General features: G+C 39.9%; 1 protein-coding gene across 1 annotated transcript in view; it reads left to right on the top strand.

Annotated features, from left to right (window-relative positions):
* LOC134570872 (uromodulin-like) overlaps positions 1-27,039 on the top strand; it is a 59,440-nt gene that overhangs the window by 11,246 nt on the left and 21,155 nt on the right. The window contains exons 2-10 of the mRNA XM_063428862.1: positions 3,638-3,703; positions 4,727-4,873; positions 5,306-5,544; positions 6,369-6,485; positions 7,463-7,640; positions 8,067-8,204; positions 9,541-9,555; positions 14,648-15,445; positions 15,538-15,642. Coding sequence (XP_063284932.1) covers positions 3,638-3,703; positions 4,727-4,873; positions 5,306-5,544; positions 6,369-6,485; positions 7,463-7,640; positions 8,067-8,204; positions 9,541-9,555; positions 14,648-15,445; positions 15,538-15,642 — 1,803 coding nt within the window. The remainder of the gene's footprint in view (positions 1-3,637; positions 3,704-4,726; positions 4,874-5,305; positions 5,545-6,368; positions 6,486-7,462; positions 7,641-8,066; positions 8,205-9,540; positions 9,556-14,647; positions 15,446-15,537; positions 15,643-27,039) is intronic.

Here is a 27,039-nt window from a genome sequence, read left to right as displayed (position 1 = left end):
ACTCTGGATTGTTGGGGTTAAAGTCCAGAAATCGGCTTAATTTGCAGGAGCTCAGGACCCACACGTCTGCTCTGCTTGATGGCTAGGCACCGCCCCCCACAAGCATTTAGTTTCATCTTATAAACTCTACTATAAATTATTGTAATGGATTTTATATGTCTATATTTATAATTTTATAATAAATCTCTAAAAAGACAAAACTTTATTGCTTCCAAGACAATCCTTATTTTATATTGTATTCTCAATTATTTATATATCTTAAATAGAGGATCTCTTACTAACTATATAATATTATTGTAACGGAGCTCCGTGTACTCCAACCGAGTACCCTCCATTGATGGATGCTCCTAGCGCTTACAGAGGACTCCAAGCACTGTAGACGACACCACAACCACCGCAGGCTCCACAACCGCCGTAGCTTAACTGGAGCCGCGCCGTCTTCCTTCCACCCTGGATCGGTTTCTGTCCTCCAGGACCGTGTGGGGAAAACCTCTCCTCCAGGAGAGCGTATCCGGAACAAGCTCTTAAAAGAGCTAAGTGATTAAGCTCAGGGGAATATGCAGAGCATAGCAATCCCCAGTGTGATACAGCAATTCCCTCCAATAACGAGACGAGGCTACGTTTTGAAGGGTCAAGAAGAACTGAGGACTGGAACACCCAGCCTGCTTTTTATTACAAAAAGGTACATACAGGACACTCCCAGGGGGAGGATGAAATTAACCAATCACATACATGATACCACCCCCACGTCTCCTCCCCTCAGATAAACACATAACATAATTATACGGTACACATTTTTAGTCAAGTTCTGGATGTACCCCAAAAACAGGGGGTACACCTTTAAATACAGCATCGCTGGCTAGCCCTTGTTCAGGGGAGTAACATATCCGAAAATCAGTCAATTCGGACAAATGGTTCGGGAGATAGAGAGTTCCAAAGTTTTGACCGACCGCACAGACCAACTAGCCGAAAATAGTTGCATGAGTTTTGGCCTTGCGGTCGGTCTCCGTTCGTACGGTGAAAAGACATGAAATTCGTGCCATCCAGTCGAATCTCGGTGTTCGCTGAAATCCCCATAGACGATTAAGTATAACTACCGAACGGTGGGACGTTCGGTAGTTTCAGTACGAATTTATGGAGGTCTGGAGGACTCAGCGGTGTTCGCCTGTTTGCGTATCCGTTTTTAGTTCCATGCGGTTACAGGCAAACACCGCTGTTCGTGCGCAAGATGGCCGCGAACACGTGTAAAGTCCCGAAATGGCGGCCACCTATATTTTACACACGGAATTCGTACTGAACCATACGAACGGTTTTACTACCGAATCCCAACAAGGCATTTAAACATCTTCTATGTGTCCATAGTCTCTGTACAGCCCATTTAAAGAGCCACAGACAGCATAATGAAAATTCATTAAGCCCAGATATAGTTTTTAACGTGCAATATGTCCTGGGGCCATAGTCGTAGGGCAGGAGGCTAGCCATAAGTTTCCTACAATGCCCAGTGGCAAATGGCAGTTTGTCACAATTATGGCTAAAGATATCTGTACGGTTAGCCCTGCTAAGTTCTATGCTTTAAGATGTTATAGTGGTAAATAAGGCAACCAGCCACGGTTACACAATCAAACTCACGTAATATCACACACACCCTGTGCCTATAACCAGATATTTCCAAATATCCTCTTCATCTATTTCCTTATTTTTTTTCTCCTGACTTCAGTACAGTGGTGGCCTCTTTACTCACACTATGTATTTTCTCTAAGTCGGAAAAATTATTTTGTCTCGTAAATAAACGAACAAATAAATTATTAATAAATAAAATAAATACAGTATATACTCGAGTATAAGCCGAATTTTTCAGCACATTTTTTGTGCTGAAAAACCCCAACTCGACTTATACTCGAGTCAGTGTCTGTATTATGGCAATTTGCATTGCCATAATACAGACTGGAGGCTGTGGGGGCTGCAGAGCGGTTACTTACCTCTCCTGCAGCTCCTGTCAGCTCTCTCCTCCTCCGCGGCGGTCCGTTCAGCACCTCGGTCAGCTCCCAGTGTAAGTCTCGCGAGAGCCGCGGGGTCATAGTGCGGCTCTCGCGAGACTTACAGTGTGAGCTGGCAGAGGGAGCTGCACGGACCGGCGCGGAGGAGGAGGGAGCTGACAGGAGCTGCAGGAGAGGTAAGTGCTCTCTGCCAGCCCCCCTTCCCTCCCCACTGAACTGCCAATGCCACTGGACCACCAGAGAAGGAGAGCCCCCCTCCCTGCCATGTATCAAGCAGGGAGGGGGGAAGAATTTTTTTAAATAAAATAAAAAATAATAATAATTAAATAAAAAAAAATAATAAAAAATAATAATAAAAAAAATTATTAAAATAATGTAAAAAAAATTATAATAAAATTGCCCACCCCCCACCAAGGCTCTGCTACACACACACACACTGCACTCATACACACACACTGCACTCATACACACACACTGCACTCATATACACACACTGCACTCATACACACACACTGCATTCATACACACTGCATTCATACACACACTGCACTCATATACACACACTGCATTCATACACACACTGCACTCATGTACACACACTGCATTCATACACACACTGCACTCATACACACACACTGCACTCATACACACACACTGCATTCATACACACACTGCACTCATACACACACTGCATTCATACACACACTGCATTCATACACACACTGCACTTATACACACACTGCACTCATACACACACTGCACTCATACACACACTGCACTCATATACACACACTGCACTCATATACACACACACTGCATTCATACATACACACACATCACTCATACACACACTGCACTCATATACACACACACTGCATTCACACACACACTGCATTCATACACACACTGCACTCATACACACACACACACTGCATTCATACACACACTGCATTCATACACACACTGCACTCATACACACACTGCACTCATATACACACACTGCACTCATATACACACACACTGCATTCATACATACACACACATCACTCATACACACACTGCACTCATATACACACACACTGCATTCATACATACACACACATCACTCATACACACACATCACTCATACACACACTGCACTCATACACACACGCTGCACTCATACACACACGCTGCACTCATACACACACTGCACTCACACACACACACTGCATTCATACACACACTGCATTCATACACACACTGCATTCATACACACACACTGCATTCATTATATACACACACTGTAAATAAATATTCAATTAATATAATTTTTTTAGGATCTAATTTTATTCAGAAATGTACCAGTAGCTAGTGCATTTCCCACCCTAGTCTTATACTCGAGTCAATAAGTTTTCCCAGTTTTTTGGGGTAAAATTAGGGGCCTCGGCTTATATTCGGGTCGGCTTATACTCGAGTATATACGGTAATAAGAAAATAAACCAGGGATCGGCCATACTGCCATAGCTATGGCATGATAAATCCAACCAGGTGCCTTAGCCTTACTCTCTTTAGGATAGTAATACTGGCATCTATATTTTGTTGTGCTGAACATGTACAAGTACCATAAACTAATTACTGATTTCTTCCTATGTCTATAGGTTATTACTCCAATCCCTACAATGGTACGACAGTATACGTAAATGGGTCATGCATGGAGCAAACAGGTAAGAAATCTTGCCATTATGTGTGCAACCATCCCTTAACTAAACTAAGTCATCTCAATAAATTCTAGTGTGGTTGCCTAGTGCCTTACTCTTCCTTTCTGATTGGGTAGCCCCCTTGGCTGTTGGCCACACCTTCCCCAGCAGACTTTCTGTGAAATTCAGATACATTTTCCGCTGGAATCCAGGTGGCACACACTTATGCTAAAGAACACGCATATGAAAATAATATATTTAAAATTGTAAATAAAAATAGACAATTAAAAATTTTAAAACTTATTACAACTGTGGTATTTCCATCAGTAACAAAAACTTGTAGTTGTATTATTCTGGAAGACAGCCTCTGTTGAATATAAAAGTAATAAAATTAAGCCCTACGTTTCCTCCAAATGCATGGACTTCTTCAGGGGTGAATTATGAATGTCATGCAATTTCACAGCCGTCTCCATTTGTTCATTGCAAACAGCTGGAAGTCTGTAGATTTTGACAATAAACCTGATTTTCTATTGGGGTTTAATAATTTTGTTTGCAACTGTAAACATTTATGTTCACATAAAATAGAATAAAATATTAAATCTTTTCAATTGTGCCATAATCAAATTTGTTTACAATTCACTGCCACTACCACACAATGGTGTAAGCATTTTCCTGCTGTGAGCATGCGGGATACATGCTACAGGGTTCTGACACAATGTCATAGCTTTGTGCTGCTGGCCCTTTATTATTCTGATGTGTTTTGGAGCCATCATTAAGAGAGATGTACCAGGGAAATATTCACATGGTTTCCACATCTACTGGACAACTATGAAAACATCAACAATTTCACTAGAAAGTACAACGTAAACATTTAAGTAAATGCACGCATTGGAAAGAGCGTCTAGACCACTTCTAGCACAATTATGGATTTAAGGTTCTCAAACAGAACTCACAGTGACTGAAAACACCAAAGGAACATAGGTTTGCATGTTGATATCAGTTACATTCTTCTTATTATTATTAACAATACTATGTTTGTTTTATTTTTAGCATTTCCATCATTGACTTTCGTTGTGGACACCACTGGTTCTATGTATTATAAGCTTCAGCAGCTGGTAGAGACAACGAACCTTCTCCTGAGTCGTCTTTATACTAACGACACAAGACAATACACATTGGTACAGTTCAATGACCCATGTACGTTCTTTTATAATTTTGTTAGCATGTGAATTACATTGGTATCTTGTGATCTTTGAAATTCTGTAGTTGTTCAATGTTAAAAAAATATTGTAAACCTTTTAAAGTGACAGTCTAATGTAAAAAAAAAAAAGAAAAAAAAAATTTCGTCTAAGGACTTTCAGATTATGGGTCCCCTTTAATAAAAACCTTTTACTCACCCATAAAAGGTCTACGATGTCTTTAATGAGGATGTGCCCCTTGTGGCTCTTAATCTGACAGTCACTAAAGCATATTCTTGACAAAATATATACATTGCTATTTTTTTGAACATTTTTTTGCCAGACTGCAGGGACATAGTGCATCAAAACCAGTAAATTAAGATGAAGTGGTTTTGGTGTTTAGCGTGTCTCTTTAAGAATAATTTCTAATGAATCCTCATTATATTTTTAGCTGTTGGACCTGTTATCATTACATGCTCAAAAAGTGAATTTGGCAGCTATGTATCAAATCTTTACCCTTTTGACGGCGGTGATTGTCCTGAATTTGCAATGACTGGACTCCTGTATGCTCTGCAAAACAGTCCTAATGGATCACTGATTGTACTTGCAACTGATGCCTCTGCCAAAGACTTTGATAATAGCTCTATAGTGAATGACGTGTTTTATCTCCTGGAAGCTAAACAAGCAAAGGCAAGTTAAAATATTTACGAACCTACAAAAATCGAAGTGATTTTTCTGTAGCATACATGTAATAAATATGTTATTGTACTAGAATGCATTGCTAATATGTTATTGGATATCATACTTTCAAGTAAAATTATTCCTATGTCTTTTATCTCCTCAAATTCGGTTATATGTGTTAAAAAGTTAAAAGACTTTTCATCTGCATCTTTTTTTAGCAAGATCTGGCTCGCCACCACTTGCATTGTTTTAATTGTTTATCATTTTAACTACCTGACCACTGGGAAATCATACATCCAATTTGGAAATGTGTATCCAACATGTAAGTGCAACTTGACGATTAGTATATAAAGTACTAGTTCAAGGTCACTAATGTTAAGAAGAATATTAAAAGTCAAATATTCAATGAAATAATAGTTAGATTATTCAAAAGTTAAATGAACATAGACCATAACCACTGCAGGGTGTTGTAGTGGTTATGGTGCATGGAATTCCCTGGCACCAGCCAATTGTAAGTAGACAAACTGTTTTAGAATGGTTTGACTTCTTTCCTGCCATCACTTCAGCAACAGGAGAGCCGTCAGCTCCTGCTTAGGAGCTTCGGTTAACTCTCCTAAGCTAAGGTTAGCTCAGACATAGAGCTTCTGGCTCTCCTGTCACTGCAGTGGATGGAGTGGTACCTGGTGTATCCGAGGTAAAAAGTCAAATTGTTCTAAAAATTTCATGTAGTGGTTTTGGTTCTTGGAGGGTTCTTTTAATATATTTGGAAATTGAGCATGATTCAGTAGAGTCAAAAAAACGTGCATACATTTAATCAAATTTTGTTTCTTTAGGTTATTTTCCTGGCCAGTGGCTACTGTTCCACCCCTGATAGCCAAGACTTCCTCATTTACAGAAATATTTCTTCAGCAAGCTTCGGTCATGTTTTTCAAAATGCCAACTATCCTGATGTAGGTAAAACAAAAAAATGTGTTTCTTAGTAACCAAGCTGGTTGTTACATAGTTTGATAAACTCTCTCCAAATTTAAGAAAACTATAATTTGATACCATTTTTTTTACAAGAAAACAGCACATTTATCTAAATTTTAAAGAAAGGTTCTGTAACTCTGGAAATAATGTACTGTGTCGATTGAAAAAGTTGTTTTGTAAGTTTGATTTAGAGAGAATTTATTATTTGCATTTAAAAAAATAATCATTTTTTGGATGATGTAAAATACTTTCAAAAATTGCCCCAGAGTTATCACTTGCTATGGGAAATTGTGATTTTTAACATGAAGTTAAAAAGCAGGTATGCAAAAGAGAGACAGATTGAGAAAATACTTTTTCTCAAAAGACAATTTCTGAATTCAGTTTGTGAGTTTCTCCCCCACCTCCCACCCTGTCCTCCCAGGTACTGAGCTATTTCACACCAATGTGCTGAAGCCATTTTTGCACTATTGAACTTACTGCATTTTAATCACTAACACCAATGCCATGTGTTTTTTCCTCGGAGTTCCCTCACAAATACTGTGTGTTTGTTTGTTAGCAAATTGTGCACTTTTAGCAAATAATTTTACATTTTAGAACATTTAAAAAAAAAATATTCTAAAAAAAAAGTACAATTTCCATAATGTGTAAGATACACAACAACATATGTGCCATTTATACATATTTTACAAGTGTTTCATCGCCCCATGTGTCTCATTTCCTCCTCCTAGCCGTTCCAAGTTTCTTATTCCTTCCCCCAGCTCCTCCATGTGTGTCGTCGTCCCCATCCTCCCCATGTGTCTTATTTCCCCCAGCCCCTCCATTTGTCTCATTTTCCTCCATGTGTCCCTCCATTGGTCTCATTTACCACAAGCCCCTCCATGTGTCTCATTTCCCTCCCCACGCCCTCCATTGGTCTCATTTACCCCAAAATGAATTATTGAATGTGTTTTCAATCAAGGTGGTTTACTTTCTGGATGTCTTGCTTCAAATACGCAAAAACAGTACAACCAAGCTTCTATCCATTGATGTGAATAATACCACATATTCTTCCAGTTTTACTGTGTACAGCAACTTTAGTACAATAGTGATATCATCGAATGGACAGATTAACGCTCTGCAAATTGTCGGACCTTCTGGTGAGTTGATTCGTCCACATATTTCTTTTGGCGTCAGCTACAATCAGGAATGTCATATTCTGGTCTATGGGGATAGATTGTATCTCGCAATTTCTGGTCCAGCAGTGGGTTATGGGATAAGTAGTTTATCCCCAGTAATCATTTCCAATCTACACACAATAAAGTGAAAGCATTAGAAAGTATTAGTTAATACACAGCCTGGATCACTGGGCTGTCCACACCTCGTGTCTCCATCCTAGGAAGACTTTGCATTCACTAAAACATAGAGCTGCATGCTTGCAAACATGGAGTGGGTAATAGGCATATATGCTTACACGAACCCTCCTACCTAATTTATAGTGTGCTGTAGTGCAGTGATTTTTTTTTTTATGTTAAAGAAATAATTATATTAAATGTAAATGATGTAACATCTGTGTATAATTTCAGGTATATATTCACCAGTCAAAGAAATCGTAAGACAAACATGGGGATCATTATGGATTGTGGAAAACCCCACCTTTGGGCGATGGTCAATGAATATAAATGCCTCAGGTTTCTATTCCATTCGTGTTCTAGGATTGAAAGGTACTCTTATTATCAAATGTAAACATACATTTGCTAGTAAATAGATGTAAGCAGAATAAAGCAAAAAATAGATGTTATTGGTAAAAAAAAAAAAATGTAAAAAGCTGTGTTTAGTTTAAATGGCAATATCTATTCAAAAGTGTGTGATTTTTTTTTAAAATATAAAGGAATTGTACTTCTAGCCTCTATAAGACCACAATGTAACACAAATGATCCACGTTGCTGTATGTAGGAAGGGTTTAAGGAACACTCCAAGCTCCATAACTCTGCAAATCTCTTTAGTTGTTATGTTTCCAGGAGTGTCCTGCAACCACTCTTCCACCAACACTATTTTAAGGAGCCAAACCGTTTTAGAATGGTTTGACTTCTTACCCGGGGTTCATCGGTTGAGGCTCCCAGTCTTTGCTGCTGAATGATGACAGAAAGTAAAAAAGCTCCTAAAAGGAGCTTCTGTTTGCTTTCTTTGCAAAGCTAGCTCTTTGGCTAGGGGCATCAAGTGATCACTATCAGCCAATAAGCTAAGCCTTTCATTATAGGGCTTAGTTTACACAGCGAGCTTTTAAGTCTCCATTGTCAGTAGTGAAGGTGTGAAGCGGTGCACAGCAGACCCCAGGTCCGAAAATAAACCATTCTGAAATAGTTTGACTAGTTATAATGGGAAGGCCATAACCACCACTACGAGGTGTAGTGACTTTGGTGCTTGGACTGTGACTGTAATAAACAAAAATGATGTGGTGATAAACAGTAAATGCAAATTCTTCATCCTGTATGCAATAGGGTGAAAGATAATGATAATCCAGTTAGGGGCCCTGTGAATGGCCCTTACTATAACCTCCACCATCTGGGCGATGAGGTGGAGGGTTATATCATAATGTGTATAATGTGAAATCTATAAAGTCAAGGTATGCAAGACTTTAGCATGCTTGGGGAAGCACTGTGATTGGTTGGTTCTGTAAACCAACCAATTACGGTAAAGTGCAATCTCTTCAAGCCAGCAGGGGCACATAGAATCGCTTGCTGAGCTCAGCCAATGAGAGAGTGGTATGGACTATTTTATTTATTTACTTTGCAATTTTTTTTCATTTGACTAGTTATGTGAGTTAGTAAATAAGTGGCTAGTTAGTCAATTTCAAATCTGACCTATACTTTTGAGAAATTATATATATATGTATTTATATGCCTACATATGCACAATGATAGAATCTAGCTAGTGATTTATGTGAAATACATAGACTATCCTCCACTTAGCCCATATGTAAACATTTTGCATTATTTGTTTAGCAGCAAAGCAATTATATTTTAATACAATTGTACTGTTTTTCTTTTTTTTTTACAGTGAACAACATTTCATGTAAGTAACTACACTTTTTCTCACAATATATGCAATGTACATACATGAAAAAAGAGCACTGCATGTTCTTGGGTTTAAAATGAAATGTAAAGTTGCATGATACATATCTTATTGTAATAGAGTTAAATGCAGAAAGTGAGGCATATTAAATAGTGTCAATGAAGTTTGTCCCGGGTGGTAGAGATTTTTAAATGCCATTGCATTGTGACAACCTGACAGTGTTATAGTATTTTAGACTTAAAGGGGAACTGTCATTTCCAAAATTTTTATATTTTTAGCATGATTTAATTATTTTCTATACTTAACAAATATGTGTTTGTGAGGTGTGGAAAAAAAATTCTGTGTAAAAGTGCATACCTCTTTATTCTGCAACTGGGCGTCTCCATTTCGGGTTTCCTGACGATTGTTGTTGTATGTTCTGTCCCATGCACCTGGAATACAGCATTCCGAGAAGAGGAGAAATGAAGCAATGTTTCTATTTCATCTCTCCATTTGCAGTGTATCTCTTGGCTTTGCCTTGTCTGAACTGGATTATGATATAATTGGCTAATTCTTTAATATAAATGAAAAAGAAAACAGTGCATCACATGAAAAAAATTAAAAATAAACACGTTAACACAAGTTATAGGTGATTTTCAAAGCATTGTCCAGTTGGGCCAATTCAAGAGAAGTGACAGTTCCCCTTTAATACTCCACATCTGGGCTAGGCTGGGCTCTAATTCATTTTTTTTTTTTTTTTTTTGGTGACTGTGAGGAACTTTGACATCTTATGCTTTTTTGCTTGTTACTTTCTCCAATCAACCATGTTATAAAAAGAAACCTATGAACAAATCAAATAGAAACATAGAATGTGACGGCAGATAAGAACCATTTGGCCCATTTAGTCTGCCCAATGTTCTAAATACTTTCATTAGTCCCTGGCCTTATCTTATAGTTAGGATAGCCTTATGCCTATCCCACGCATGCTTAAACTCCTTTACTGTGTTAACCTCTACCACTTTAGCTTGAAGGCTATTCCATGCGTCCACCAGCCTCTCTGTAAAGTAATACTTCCTGATATTATTTTTAAACCTTTGCCCTCTAATTTAAGAATGTTCTCTTGTTTTGGTAGTGTTTCTTCTTTTAGATATAGCTTCCTCCTTTACCCTGTTGATTCCCATTATGTATTTAAATGTTTCTATCATATCCCCCCTGTCTCGTCTTTCCTCCAAGCTATACATGTTAAGATCCTTTAACCTTTCCTGGAAAGTTTTATCTTGCAATCCATGCACCAGTTTAGTAGCCCTTCTCTGAATTCTTTCCAAAGTATCAATAACCTTCTGAAGATACGGTTTCCAGTACTGCGTACAATACTCCAAGTGAGGTCTAACCAGTTAATACCTCTCCCTATACAACCAAGCATGCCCTGCTGCTCTATTACATTGTCTGCCTACCATTAAGTCATCAAAAATAATTACTCCTAAATCCCTTTCCTCAGATGTTACTAGGAATAGTACTACTTAACACACCATTCCTATCTGGTGGCACATTAGATTACACGCGCAGTGCCCCAAATTTGAAGTAGGAGGACCGACCAAGCATCTTTTTCCATCTCCCGGTTCCTAAAATCGATGCCATATACACGTCCCCTGAAAGGGCGCCAGCTCGTTATTCTCTTGGGCGCCAGCTCGTTTTTCTCTTTTTCACTTCACTAGGGACACTTTACTGCACTATGGGCACTTAGACCCACTCTTTGTCTTGCACAGTGTTATTCCTAGCCAGCATCTGTGATGGGAAATCAGGCAGTCATCTAAACGTTTAGATTGAGCTTCAATGAGGAAGAGACCTTCAATGACATCAGTGAGGACAAGGAACGGACATGGCTAGCTTGGTATCCAACCTTGTGCAAACGGGGAGTTTGCGGTTGTGAAAATGGACTGTTTGCGGTTGTTTGCGGTGCGTTAAATGGGGAGTTTGGTCTGTCACTGTGAAGCGGGCGTAACCCTTACACTACCTGATCAATACAACATCATACAGTAGGTCCCCCCCTCATTATTTTTATGGCCCCCACCCACCGCACAGGGGTGGGGGCCGGCGGGAGGACAGTAGCCCCCCCCCCCCCCCCCTTATCCTTATTTACTGAATATTTCCCTGTATAACAATGTTTGGCATTTAGTGAAAATTCCCTATTCTGCTCTGTGTCAGTGAGTATCAGGGTCTCTGAGGATAGGTGTCAATCCATATCTGCCAAGTGACCCTATGTAAGGGGAACAGTCCCTATTCTGCTCTGTGTCAGTGTGTATCAGGGTCCCTGAGGACAGGTGTCAATCCATATCTGCCAAGTGACCCTATGTAGGGGGAACAGTCCCTATTCTGCTCTGTGTCAGTGTGTATCAGGGTCTCTGAGGACAGGTGTCAATCCATATCTGCCAAGTGACCCTATGTAGGGGGAACAGTCCCTATTCTGCTCTGTGTCAGTGTGTATCAGGGATCCTTAGGATAGGTGTCAATCCATATCTGCCAAGTGACCCTATGTAGGGGGAACAGTCCCTATTCTGCTCTGTGTCAGTGTGCATCAGGGATCCTTAGGATAGGTGTCAATCCATATCTGCCAAGTGACCCTATGTAGGGGGAACATTCCCTATTCTGCTCTGTGTCAGTGTGTATCAGGGATCCTTAGTATAGGTGTCAATCCATATCTGCCAAGTGACCCTATGTAGGAGGAACAGTCCCTATTCTGCTCTGTGTCAGTGTGTATCAGGGTCCCTGAGGACAGGTGTCAATCCATATCTGCCAAGTGACCCTATGTAGGGGGAACAGTCCCTATTCTGCTCTGTGTCAGTGTGTATCAGGGATCCTTAGGATAGGTGTCAATCCATATATGCCAAGTGGCCCTATGTAGGGGGGAACAGTCCCTATTCTGCTCTGTGTCAGTGTGTATCAGGGTCGCTGAGGACAGGTGTCAATCCATATCTGCCAAGTGACCCTATGTAGGGGGAACAGTCCCTATTCGGCTCTGTGTCAGTGTGTATCAGGGTCCCTGAGGACAGGTGTCAATCCATATCTGCCAAGTGACCCTATGTAGAGGGAACAGTCCCTATGCTGCTCTGTGTCAGTGTGTATCAGGGTCTCTGAGGACAGGTGTCAATCCATATGTCAAGGTGTCAATATGTCATATGTCAGGTGTCAATCCATATCCATTGTGATTTAGGAATGTTAGGTGATTTATGCCCTTTATGGATTAAAACCAGACTCTGCATCAACTGTGTAATTTTCCATGGGAGTTTTGCCATGGCTCCCCCTCCGGCATGCCACAGTCCAGGTGTTAGTCCCCCTTGAAAAACTTTTCCATCACTATTGTGGCCAGAAAGAGTCCCTGTGGGTTTTAACATTTGCCTGCCCATTGAAGTCTATGGTGGTTCGCCCAGTTCGCCGGTGCACCAACGTTTGCGGAAGTTCGCGTTCGCCGTTCGCGAACCGAAAATTTTGTGTTCGCGACATCACTAGTGCAGATATGAAAAATCTTATAATGAAACACACACACACACGTATATATATTGGAATTTACAGCATAGTATTTGAACAAAACACTTTGAAAAAGACCTCTGAGTGCACCCTTACTTCTCTGAATTATATATGGATGCAGGTTTGACACCAAGGCAATACTACTACTACAGAGCTTCAAGGGGTGAGTGCCAAGTTGTATCCACATTATAATTTATTTATTTTCAGAATCCAAATGTGGCATTATTTTCCCATTGTTATTCAAGCTTCTCCATTCTTTTCACAAGTCCAAACACACACAGCCTGAAGAAAATACACAAATGCAGACAAACATAAATAAACCCACTGAATCAGATCCAAAAGGTCTCAGGAAGTGTTTTAGAAACCAGCTCGGTGACTGCTATAGGCCCTTACCAGTACTATGAGCAGGGCCGGCCTTAGGGGTGTGCGAGCTGTGCGGCCGCACAGGGCGCCATGGAGCAGGGGGCGCCCTGTGGCTGACATGGCCGCGTGACAGGGGAGCAAAAAAAAAATGTAAAAAAAAAAATCGAGGCGGCGGGGCTTACTGAGCAGCGGGGGCGGGGCTTATCACGAGACGGGGCGGGGCTTATACCTACCCGAAGTCCCTGGTAACTGCTGCACAGCAAGAGGGAAGCAGGAAGGACTCCCTGCTTCCCCAACATCTACCTGCTTCCACTCTCCCTTCAGCCATAATGTAAAGAGGTAAGTGTGTGTGTGTGTGTCTGCCTGCCTGCGTGTCTTTGTGTCTGCCTGCTTGTGTGACTGTGTGCGTGTGAGCCTGTCTGTCTGTGTGTGAGACTGTCTGTCTGTGTGTGAGACTGTCTGTCTGTGTGTGTGACTGTCTGACTGACTGCTTGTGTGTGACTGCCTGTGTGTGTGTGTGTGTGTGTGTGTGACTGTTTGCCTGTGTGTGTGTGTCTGTGTGTGTGTGTGTGACTGTGCCTGTGTGTGTGTGACTGCCTGCCTGTGTGTTTCTGCCTGCCTGCCTGTGTGTGTGTGAGACTGTCTGTGAGTGTGTGAGGCTGTCTGTCTGTGTGACTGTCTGACTGCCTGCTTGTGTGTGACTGCCTGTGTGTGACTGTTTGTCTGTGTGTGTGTGACTGTTTGCCTGTGTGTGTGTGTCTGTGTGTGTGTGACTGTCTGACTGAGTGAGGTGTCAGCAGGTTCGTGCTTGCTTCCCCAGTCCAGTGGGTTGTTTAGTGGGCAACTTTCGTCACTGTACCCCAGGATTTCAGCAGAATTCGAGCCCAAACAGCAGGAGCTCGTGCTGAGTGCGTCTTGTTAGTTTGCCAGTCAGGCCCCGCCCCCCCGTTATAGTCTTTTTTATGTCATTGGTTTGCTTACATCTTTTGGACTCTGGCATAATTATGGCTTTTAGAGATCTAGGAAATTTATCATAGTGTTTTGTTTAAAATTAAAAAAAAAAAATCGTCTAAATCACAGAAACCAGAGGGACCAGCAGGAACATTTAATTGGTGATTGCTCCCCTTTTTTATGTCTGCACCATTTTTCTAGAACAGAACAAATTGATAAATAATCCTCCGGGAGTTTACTTAATTAAACCATTTACATTGTTCTTTCTCTTCAGACACAGACATCTGCACAAAGTGTCACTCCAACGCTACTTGCACAAAAAATCTCTATACTATGCAGTGTACCTGCAATGATGGGTTTGTAGGTGATGGCTATACATGTTCAGACTACAATGAGTGTAGCTACTACTGGTCAAACCCCTGTTATCCATATCCATGTATCAATACCTACAGCTCATACTACTGTATCTGCCCGTCTGGTTATGAAATGTCAAACAAAACATGCACTGATATTGATGAATGTTCAAGACCAGACTTAAATCGTTGCCATCGTTTAGCAAATTGCACCAATTACAGTGGATCCTATACATGCTCGTGTCCTTCTGGTTACTTCGGAGATGGATATCACTGTGAGTTTGATGAATGTTCAACTGGTATTTGTGGATTTGGAATTGATTGCATCAAATCGAAGGGATCATACTCCTGCCTCGACCCATGTTTTAATGCTACTATTCTTAATGAACCTTGGAGAAGCACATCTAATTATTATTACTCTCCCTATTACGGACAATGTGACTCTTCACTTTATGGATGGTATCGATTCACAGGCAGTGGAGGAACTCGGATGCCAGAATTTTGTCCTTCATCATACAGTTGTTATACTTCTGCCCCAATGTGGCTTTCGGGTTCACATCCTGCAGTAGAAGATGGAATTGTAAACCATACTGCTTGTGCAAACTGGTATGGTGTCTGCTGCTCTTGGTCAAGGAGTGTTCAGATTAAGGCTTGCTCCGGAGGATATCATGTTTACAAATTTAGTGGAGCACCAGCCTGCAACTTGGCATATTGCACAGGTAAGTTAACTTAAATAAACTCATCATAAATCATTATTCTTCATATTGTGATTTAATCAAACTTGTTCATTTACAATTATATTTTTGTCCAGATCCAAGTTCAGCCATGGATTCCTGTTCTTGTGGAGATGAAGAAGAATGCAGATATGTTAACGGACATTTTGGATGCTACTGCAAAACTAGCACTGAACCTTTAGGTATGTAAAATAGTAAAAAAAAACATATTTGTATCTCATGTTTATAATGAACTTGTAAAATCAATGGAAATGTTTGCATACTTAACTTTTAATTTAGCACAAGTTTGTCTGAAAAATGCAATGTTGTATTTCACATGCAATGTTGTATTTCACATTCTGAAATAGATGTCATGACAAAAGGTTGGGGTATGTTGTGCTCCAATAGGAATCTTTTAAACATATTTATATATATATATATATATATATATATATATATATATATATATATATATATATATATATATATATATATATATATATATAAAGCTATGGTTGTTATGGTTATGGTTGAAGCTATGGTTGTTTGGCCATAGGGTTAGCATGTGGTGTTGATTGCCTGTCAAATATAGTTTAATGGTGTTGTAAGATAGTTGTAGTGTAAGATGGCAAAAATAAGCAAAACCTAGGATAGATGTCATGACAAAAGGTTTAATTACTGAGTTGGTAGTAGAATTACATGGGTGTAAATCTAATAGGTCAGATAAGGATTTGAAAAATTGGTTGTGTATTGGTAATCACTGAGAGGTACGTGGGGGGACTGATTTCTGAATACCTCTGAGTATGTTCTTTATCTGGTATGATGACATGAAGCTATGGTTGTTTGGCCATAGGGTTAGCATGTGGTGTTGAATGCCTGTAAAATATAATTTAATGGTATTGTAAGATAGTTGTAGTTTAAGATGGTAAAAAGAAACAAAACCTAGAATAGATGTCATGACAAAAAGTTGGGATATGTCGTGTTCCAATAAGAATCTTTTAAACAAAGTGAAGGCTCTGTTGTACGTCCTATGGGTATTGGATGAAAGTGCTAATTGGGACAGTTCCCTGCTATGTTGCATGAGTATGTCTAATCCATGATTAGATGCTGGAACGAAGGAGTGGCTGTGACTTCTTGAGCGGCTGTAGAAAGTGCTTGATGAAATGCCTGGAATTTAAATCAAGACAAATTGTCAGTGGCTATGTTACAAATGCCTGGTACATGAAAGCAAACCAAAAATAAATTGTGACATGCGGCCAACCAAGTGAGTTTCCTTAGAAATCTCATGATCGTTAGGCAGTCCTTGTTGATGATAATGACATGTGGCTTGGTTGTCTGAGTAACAATGGACTGATGACTATGACCATAAATGACCCCATGCCACGGCAGCTGCCACAATATGATAGATCTCAAAAAGAGCTGAGGTAATGGAGAAACCTTCCAAATTCTGGACTTCTACAGGCCAACTACTCCAAAGCCATTGTTCCCGTAGATTGCTGCGAAACCCATGGTAGATGCCGCGTCTGACCATATGGTTGGTGAAGTGTCAGACAATCCTGGGAGCAACATGCTTTAACCATTCCATGTGGTTAAGAAATTCTTCCACATGTGCAGGTCTGCTGTGGCTTGGGTATCTAGGGACAGCTTATGATCGTCATGTCGGAAGTGTGGAAAAAGGCAAAGTAGTCTGGATATTAAAGCACGGCCTTGTGGTATGATGCGCATGGCAAAATTTAAGGAACCTAGAAGGGATTGTAGTTTCTTGCGGTTGCAAGTACCAAGCTTGAGGTAGTGATTGATGTTTTTGAGAATGTTGCCAATTTTGTCTTGTGGTAAACTTGCTTGCATGGATGCCGAGTCAAGTTGTATGCCCTGGAATGTGATGATAGTGTCTGGGCCTTCAGTTTTCTTAGGGGATACTGGGACGCCCAAGTGGTCAAACAGACTAATTGCTTCCTTGAGGCTTCTGGGGGGAAAGGTGTTCTCTTCGACCAACAAGATGTCATCTAGATAATGTATGACTGTGGGGCATCTGGATATATTTAATAACAACCAGCAAAGTGTTTAGGTGAATATATCAAAGATTTTGGGGCTACTCTTTGACCCAAAAGTTAAGCAAGAGAAGAAATAATAATTGTCTGCCCATTTAATGCCATGTAAGTGCCAGAGTGTAGGGTGGATTGGTAGCAGTTTAAAAACATTGATGATATCAGTCTTACTTAACCAAGCTCCCACCCCTGCTTGAGTGATAGCTGTAATGGATGATCAATGGTGAAGTATTGTAGGGAAAACTCCTCGGTGGAAATGAGGGAGTTGAAACTTGGGGTAGCAGAGGTGTGTGGTGCTGATAAGTCTATGACTAGTCTTTGTTTGAGGGTAGATCTCCCTGTGACAATCCCAATGGGGTTCATGCACCATGCTGTAAATGGTGGTGATTTGAAAGGCCTAAGTAGAAACCCCTCTGCAATTTCTTGGGTTATGAATGTGTCTACAGCCGTTGGGGTCTGCTGTGCTGACTGCAAATTAGGGCATTCTAGATTCCTTGAAGGCATATGTACGATAGCTGTACGGAAACCCTCTGAAAATCCAGAGAATAGGAAATCTTTTAAATGTCTGAAAAGGGTGATCAGTCAGTAGTGCTGAAAATGCATGAATGTTTACAGAAGTTAGGTACGGTTTTGGGTACATTTTATTGGGACACATGGTTTTTGCATGTGCCCTGAAACATTTGAACATATATGCAACAGTCTGCATGCACTGTAACTACACGTGCCCACGTTAAAATAGTTGCAAATCTGTGATTTGCCGAAAAAATAATTAAACGACCCAATTTGTCTCTGTTCTTTCCGTTCTACCAGAGGTGCTAGTGCTTGGAGCATGAGAGTGATCATCCGAGGTGTTTGGACAAAAATTGGTTGTGTGGATACTGGAAGAGCAGGATGCATAAGCTGGTGTCCTAAGACCTGCAAAGTGTTTTCAGAATATCTCTGTATCCAGCTTGCTCCAGTTGGTTCTGTTACCGAATTGGGAGAGAGCACCAGACACTTTGGCTGAAAAAGACCTATGGTAGTCATAAAATGCTGTACCACCATATTTGTTTCCTAGGTCTACCAGATTGTGCATATATAGGTCAAATTCTTCCCTTCTGTTAGGGTACACTGCACAAATCACATCTCTGTAAATACCAAATGCTAAAACAAACTCAGGGATGGTCAGTTTCCTGTTTAACCTCGAATCCCTGGATCTGACCACCACAGATACATCATCATAAGCATACGTTTTGTTTTCGACAATATCCTGAGAGGCAATTAGCAGATATGCTAAGTTGACATCTTTACCTTCCAGGATATCTTTCTTAATGTGCACTGGAATCATATGTGCAGGGTTAACGTCCTGAGCGTCAGAAGAATTGATTGAACCAGCTAACTGAGTTTTGGTTGATGCTGGTTGTACTGTAGCAGGAGACCTAGCCTTTGTGAGGGCTGTGGTGACCGACTCGAGATTTTCCAGTCTGTCATTCACTTTGCTCATGGAATTCATGAGTGATTAGCATAGCATGTATGTCACCCGAATTGGTGTTGCTGGTGCCTTCCCCCGCCTCTATGTTATCCGTTGATGTGCGGAGCAGCTTAAATAGTTCCGCTTTCCTTGCTGTGGCTTGGTAGGGGATTTGTCACCTCCTTAGCTCGGTGGTAATGCGTGGGATTGTCCAGGATCTGATTCATGCTGGACTAGCAACATCTCCTCTGCGTGAAGGCGTGTCGAATCTAGCCGGAGTGCTAGGTAGAGATAAATCCGCGCCACCTTCTTGAGACATACCTAAATACCATGAAGATAGCTTGCTAACTAAAGCTGTAATGGCAAAACAATTATTGCTTGGTTTTGGTGACTGGTGAGGCCCTGCAAGTTGCCAAGTGGCTTGAGAGGCTTTATCTATGCGTTGGCGCGAGGGGATTTTTGTGGCCACCAAACGTAGTGGTGGGATGTCAGCCTCTCTGTGACTGAAACCAGAAAATATGTTACTATGCAAGGCTGCTAGCTCACGAGTTGCCCGATGGATGTATGCCTCCAAATTTGAGGCAGGGTGTTGGCCTCGCGGGACCACTAGCCGAAAGGCATAATGTAGATTGGACCCTAAAATCTCTAATTGTCAGTACGCTACTATCTATTCCAGGGAAATATAGAATATGTATATACCACATGAGAAGGCGTACGTGCCTGGTAGTATGGTTTGTGAACTCAAAATCCGGTTTTAGTAGTACCTGTAACCTGAATGGATAAAACAATGTATGAAATAATGGATATGGACATATACCAAGCTTATCCTAATATGTGCAGCAGTGGTGTATCTTGGTTTTGTGCTGCCGTAGGCAGGACAAAACTCAGGCGCCACCACCCCCCCGCGCCCCACCCCTCACCCAACCCTTTCCCCCTGCCCCACATTCTAAATACACACACACATTCACTGACAGAAACACATACTCACTAACAGAAACACACTCACTCACTAACAGACCACTCACTAACAGAAACACACTCACTCACTAACAGACGCACTCACTAACAGACAAACACACACTCACTAACAGGCAAAAACACTCACACACACTAACAGACACACACACACTAACAGACACACACTAACAGACACACACACACACTAACAGACACACACTCACTAACAGGCACACTAACAGACAAACACACTCACTAACAGACACACACACTAACAGACACTAACAGACACACACTTACAGATACACACACACTAACAGACACACACTAACAGACAAACACTCACTAGCAGACAAACACACTCACATTAACACTCCCCCCCAGCCTTTTTACCTTTAGGAATGATGGGGGGGTCTCCCGCTCCCTGGGGTTTAGTGGGGCTGATGGTCTGTCTGCTGGGCGGGCGGCAAGGGAGTACTTTCCCCTGAGCTGTCTGCTCAGCTCCCTCGCGCGCCGCAGAGTGATGCTTGGAGCCTGAATATGACGTCATATTACGGCTCCCAGCCTCACTTTACGGGCGGCGCGCGAGGGAGCTGAGCAGAATGCTCAGGGGAAAGTGCTCCCTCACCAGCGCCGCCCGCCCAGCAGCCCGACTGGCATGTCAGTTAGCCGCAAGGCTAATAAGACATTTCCCCTTTGCATTTGGGGGCGGCTTTTTTTGCCGCCCCCTGGAAAATGCCGCCCAAGGCAAATGCCTTGTTTGCCTCGTGGCTAATACATCCCTGATGTGCAGTATGTACAAGATTAAAGAGCAAAGCACCTGTAACCTGAAAAACGGCTAAACACCGTATGAATTAATGGTTATAGACATGTACAAAGCTTAACCTATTATATGCAGCATGTACAAGTGAAAGAACAAAGTGCTCTGTTAAAGTTACCTGTATGGTTTATGTCCTCCTTCTCATAGGAGACTGATTGTTATTATAAGCCAAGTGCTATATGTATTGTGTGTTGTATAGAATGTATAGAATTTAACTATGTACTGGGTATATATAAAGTAGTAAAAATGTCAGCTGTCAAAACAGAATATGTGAAATTCCACACAAGCTGGTAGCAGAAATTCCTTATAATTGTATGTAAAACATGCTGTATGGCTATTGACCGGTAGGGGACAGTATGTAGACGAAATGCTTTATTTTGTGTGTTTGTTCACGAAAAGTGCTTGTATGAGTTTGTGCTGTAAATAGCTGGATCCATGTGTCGTATTATTATGGCAGATTATGTCCCGTTCTGCAGTATGTGACCACACTCAGAGGTTGTAACCTTGAGTGTTCGGCAGAAAATCCCACAAATCAAATGTGTGTTATCAAGAAATACCGGACTTTTTTTGCGATGTTGTACATTTGCGACCAGGCATCTTTTTGACACTTTTGTGGTGTTTGTGTTTAGCTGTAATTTTCCGCTCTCTCATTTACTGTTCCCATACAAATTATATATTGTTTTTTTCAGGACAAAAGGGGCTTTCTTTACATACCATTATTTATATAATCTCATGTAATTTAATTTAAAAAAAATGAAAAAACATGATGAAAAATTGAAAAAAATACAAGTTTTTTGAATTTTATGTGAAAAATCTTTTACTCATCTACAAAAGCGAATGAAAAAAACTGCTAAATAGATTCAAAATGTTGTCCTGAGTTCAAAAATACCCAGTGTTTACATGCTTTTTGCTATTTTTTTGCATGTTATAGGGCTATAAGTACAAGTAGGATATTGCGGTTTCAAAACATACATTTTTAAAATGTATCAATAGTGACATTGTAACACTATTATCTGTCATAAATTGCTAAATAACACCCCACATGTACATATTTTTTTAAAAGTAGACAACCCAGGGTATTCAATATGGGGTATGTCCAGACTTTTTTAGTAGCCACTTAGTCGCAAACACTGGCCAAAGTTAGCGTTCATATTTGTTTGTGTGTGAAAAAAGTAAAAAACTAAATTGAACGCTAATTTTGGCCAGTGTTTGTGACTAAGTGGTTACTAAAAAAGACTGGACATACCCCATTTGCAATACCTTGGGTTGTCTTCTTTTGCAAATGGTATGCCATCATGGGGGTAATTCTCATTCCTGGGCTACCATACGCTCTCAAAGGCAACGTAACCAACCTGGCCATTTTCAATGTAAAAATATTTGACCCATATATTTGACCCTGTAACTTTCAAAAACGCTATAAAACCTGTACATGGGGGGGGTCCTGTTCTACTCAGGAGACTTTGCTGAACACAAATATTAGTGTTTCAAAATCAGTAAAAGTGCTGTTTGTGTGTGAAAAATGCAAAAAAAGTCACTTTCACTGACAATATCATCGCTGTGATATGTTTTACTGTTTTGAATCACTAATATTTGTGTTCAGTGAAGTCTCCCGAGTAAAACAGTACCCCCCATGTACAGGTTTTAGGGTGTCGTAGAACGTTACAGGGTAAAATACAGTGATAGCAAATTAAATTCTCTGGAATTTCGGCCTGGGTTGGCAGGCAGGTCCCTTAAATTGCAATCAATAAAATAACTTAATTATGTAAAAATATTACATAAATACGCACGTAGAATTTAAATATATATGCATATTTATATATTTGAAGTCTACGTGTATATTTATATAATTATTTATGTAATTTTGTATATGGACATATGAATAGTTCGCATTCTTTTTATTTATTTATATATACATAGATACATATACAATTTCATTCTAAGTGTGTTTTGATATAAATATATATATATTAATATCAAAATACAGTTAGAATAAAATTTCGTATAGATATATAATTTTTTTTAATTTTTATTATTATTTTTAATTTTTTTAATTTAATTTAAATGATTTATTATTCGTATTTTATAATAATATATATATACAATATATATAGTTATTATATATATTATATATATACGTGTGTAAATTAATTATAAGTGTATTTTTATATTAATATATGTACATATTAATATAAAAATACACTTAGCATGACATTATATATATGATATATAGACATATATTATATAGGTATAATATATGTCTATATATCATATATATACACATATATAATAATGTTTTTTTTTAATTAACTTTCACTTTCAATTTTTTTTGATTTTACAGTTGCAGGGAGACTGCCTGTCAGCACAGACAGTCCCCCTGCAGGCAGAGACTAGGACACCTATTGTGACCATGTGGTCGCCCTGTTGGGCGATCACATGGCCACAGGGGTCCTAAACCGCCATGGGGAGACTGTCTGGGCTGCAAGCAGTCTCCCCACACCGGGAGCACCGCCGATCGCCGCCCAGGGGGAACGACGGCGATCGGGTAAGTACATTGGACGGTTAGGACGGTTCAGGACCGTCATCAGTTGCAGGGAGACTGCCTGTCAGCACAGACAGTCCCCCTGCAGGCAGAGACTAGGACACCTATTGTGACCATGTGGTCGCCCTGTTGGGCGATCACATGGCCACAGGGGTCCTAAACCGCCATGGGGAGACTGTCTGGGCTGCAGGCAGTCTCCCCACACCGGGAGCACCGCCGATCGCCGCCGGGGGAACGACGGCGATCGGGTAAGTACATTGGGCGGTTAGGACGGTTCAGGACCGTCACCGGTCGGCAACGCAAAAATGCTGATGACGGTCCTGAACCGTCCTCCGTCCTTAAGGGGTTAAATGACCGGTAAATGTAAACAAACAGTGTTTCAGTTAGGGAGATTAAATTCACGAGCATAATAGCCTGGTATGACAGGCAAATGTAAAATGAAAGTGTTCCCGTTCGGGTGATTAAATACATGAACATAATGCACGAAAGGAGTGAAACATGTTAGATCATGTAATTTAAACGAACAGTTTGCATGAACATAGTAAAAGTAAGTATTAGCAACTTGAAATGTGCGAAAGAAACCATAAAGTGAGGACTGATGCCTGGCGCGACGGGTAGGTCGACTTACAGTTTTGTGAGTCACTGAACACTATCTGCGATGTTGACTGAAGAAAAAAAGCTGGTGGAATGGGAAACCCTGCGGCTGGATTCCTGGACGCAGCTTAGAGTAGCAGACCTGGTGGAGCAAAGGTATTTCCAAAATGGCGTCTGTATGAACCCGGAAGTGGGTCTCATGCAAACGCTGACGTCTAAAGGTATGGAGCCAGGTAAGGGGTGTTCCTTAAATAGGTAAGCCTCTCCCACAATTACAGGACAAACGGTCTTAATACATATCTATATATATATTATTTTCTTTAAAATGATTTTATAAAAATATAAAAAGGCTTGTATAATTTAAAGGTAAATTGATTCCGGTGAGCATAAGTGTTCATAATTTTTGAGCAGCATTTGGTTAAAATGCCCATGGTAGTTTATACAATATGTGTGCAAACGCAAACTTCATATATTGTGTATATACACTATTTTCTGTAGTGTAGTAGATGCTGGGTTTAGGAGGGTTGCGGTAGGAGGTGGACAGGCATAGACAGCAACCTGAGCTGTCAGCTCATCTCGCGAATGCCCACAACGGAGCACATGCTCATTGTTCATTCATAGAGCGACATTCATTTCAATAGATAGATATAGATAGAAATAGATAGAAATAGATAGATAGATTGGAATCGATAAATAGAAATAGATAGATAGATAGATAGATAGATATAAATGGAAATATATATATATATATATATATATATATATATAGTAACAACCCCTGGGTGTTGGGCTAAGGTAACATCCCCAGGACGTACTTGGAAACCAGAGTAATCTGAATGTACCTTTCCTGGTTAAATACTTTGTTATTATTATATAGAAATAGATACAGATAGATATAGAAATAGATACAGATAGATATAGAAATAGATATGGATATAAATAGATACAGATAGAAATAAATACAGATAGAAATGTAAAAAGATAGAGATAGATAGATAGATAGATGTAGATATAGTGTGTATATACCCAATATATACAATATGTGTGCAAACACAAACTTGTGTATTGTGTATATACACTATTTTCTGTAGTGTAGTGGATGCTGGGCTTAGGAGGGTTGCTGTAGGAGGGGAACCCGCAACACCTCGCACATGCACAGTTGACCACTAACTGTTTATTCATAGAGCTGCATGTATTTCAATGCCACTCTATGAAGAACAACGTAATTAGTGCTGGGCAAGGCCGCACATGCGCACCACAGACTGATGATGTTTCTATAGGAGAAGCATCTAAATGAGCCCTGCTAATTTGTCATTTTGATGAAAAGGCGGGCTGGACTCCTGAGGATCTCGGCGCTGGAATGGAGGTAAGTTTTTATTATTATAAGCACTCAAATTTTTATTTTTTGAGGGGGAATTAATGTAAACGCAAGGAAGAAGGCTAGGGAACCTGTCTTTCTTCCTTTTATATTTTGACTATAGTGTTCCTTTAACCCCTTAAGGACGGCCGGCGTTCAATGCCATCCTTTTTGGGGTAGTTTAAATCGTAGGCGGGCAGCATAGAACGTCCCCACCGTCCTTATTATTTACCCGGTTGCTGCCGTTTCCCCACCAGAGATCGCCATTGCTCCCGGTCTGGGGGAACTGCCTGACAGCCCAGACAGCCCCCCTTGGGAAATTAGGCCCCCGCGGGCCATGTGATTGCTCTGAAAGATCGGTCACATGGCCGCAATAGGTGTCCATGTATCTGACTGCAGGGGGACTGCCGGGGCTGTCAGGCAATCTCCCTGCTGCTGTAAAATAAAAATAAAAATGTTAGTAAATTACATTTTTTAATAGTATATATTATATATATATATATATATATATATATATATATATATATATATATATAATGTCATACTAAGTGTATTTTTTATTAATATATACATATATTAATATAAAAATACACTTAGAATAAAATTACACATTACATATATATTATATATATATATATATATATTCTAACTATAACTATAAATAAGTAAATAAAAAAACAAAAAAACTATTTAAAAAAATTATACATATATATGTAATGTCATTCTAACTGTATTTTGTTCTGAATATATATATATATATATATCAAAATACACTTAGAATGAAATTATATATATATGTATATATATATGTATATATATGTATATGTGTATATATATATATATTATAAATATATATATATATATATATATATATATATATATATATATAAACAAAAAAAATATTAAAGGATAGCACTGCAAGGACTTTATATAAAATATAACTTTTATTTACGTTCTAAATAAAAACGGTCAACGTTTCAGCTTGGTCCCCTCAAGCTTTCCTCAGGACACACTGTGCACAAAAAACATCCCAACATATAAAGCATAAAACTTAAAACTTACTCACCCTCACCTGTGTAACATCCGACTCCCAGGACGCCCGGACCGAGACTGCCGCGGGCTGCCCGACGTGAGTCTGCAGCCACCTGGTGTCACGCTCCAGGACACGGCCAGGGGTCGTTGCCATGGGAACCTGGGTATACAAACAAATATAAATATAAAAATAAATAAAAGCAACCTTGATAGCTGCTTCACGGCAGGAAAACAAAAGCTGTGTGCATACTTTCTATTGATTTCAATCGGCATAATGAATAATTGGAATTGTGAACATAATTTCTGCATAGCGATCTACATGAATTGTAAACAAACCTGAGAACAACTTGCATGTTAAGGTTCAAAATTGCAATAGTCTTACCATAAATCAAGACTCATAATAAAGAGGACATCATGTTTAGACTTCCCTGAGGGTACAAACAGAATTCCAACTCCTATTTACATCATCCATCCACTCTCTTCATCTAAAACGGTAGAGTCCTACACATTTATTAAGGCAACGACCAAGTCCAATTACACTGTGGCCATGGACATAAACACAAATGAGGCGGATATAAATACTAATCCTCCATACTGAATTGCCAGGGGGTGTGAACAGAACTACAACTCCCAATTCCACTATCCATCCACTTAAAGATAGTGGAGTGTTATTATGACAATGCTTAAGACTAATAACACTAAAAAAACTAAAAAAACAAAAGGTTGTAATACTACTGGAACTGGGCATAGATATAGTTAATATCTTACAAATTACATAAACACAATTAAGATAGTGAATAATG

This window comes from Pelobates fuscus, chromosome 8, assembly GCF_036172605.1.
Source record: "Pelobates fuscus isolate aPelFus1 chromosome 8, aPelFus1.pri, whole genome shotgun sequence".
Taxonomy (NCBI): Eukaryota; Metazoa; Chordata; class Amphibia; order Anura; family Pelobatidae; genus Pelobates; species Pelobates fuscus.
The sequence above is the reverse complement of the archived record's forward strand: the minus strand, read 5'-3'. Positions and strand labels throughout refer to the sequence as shown.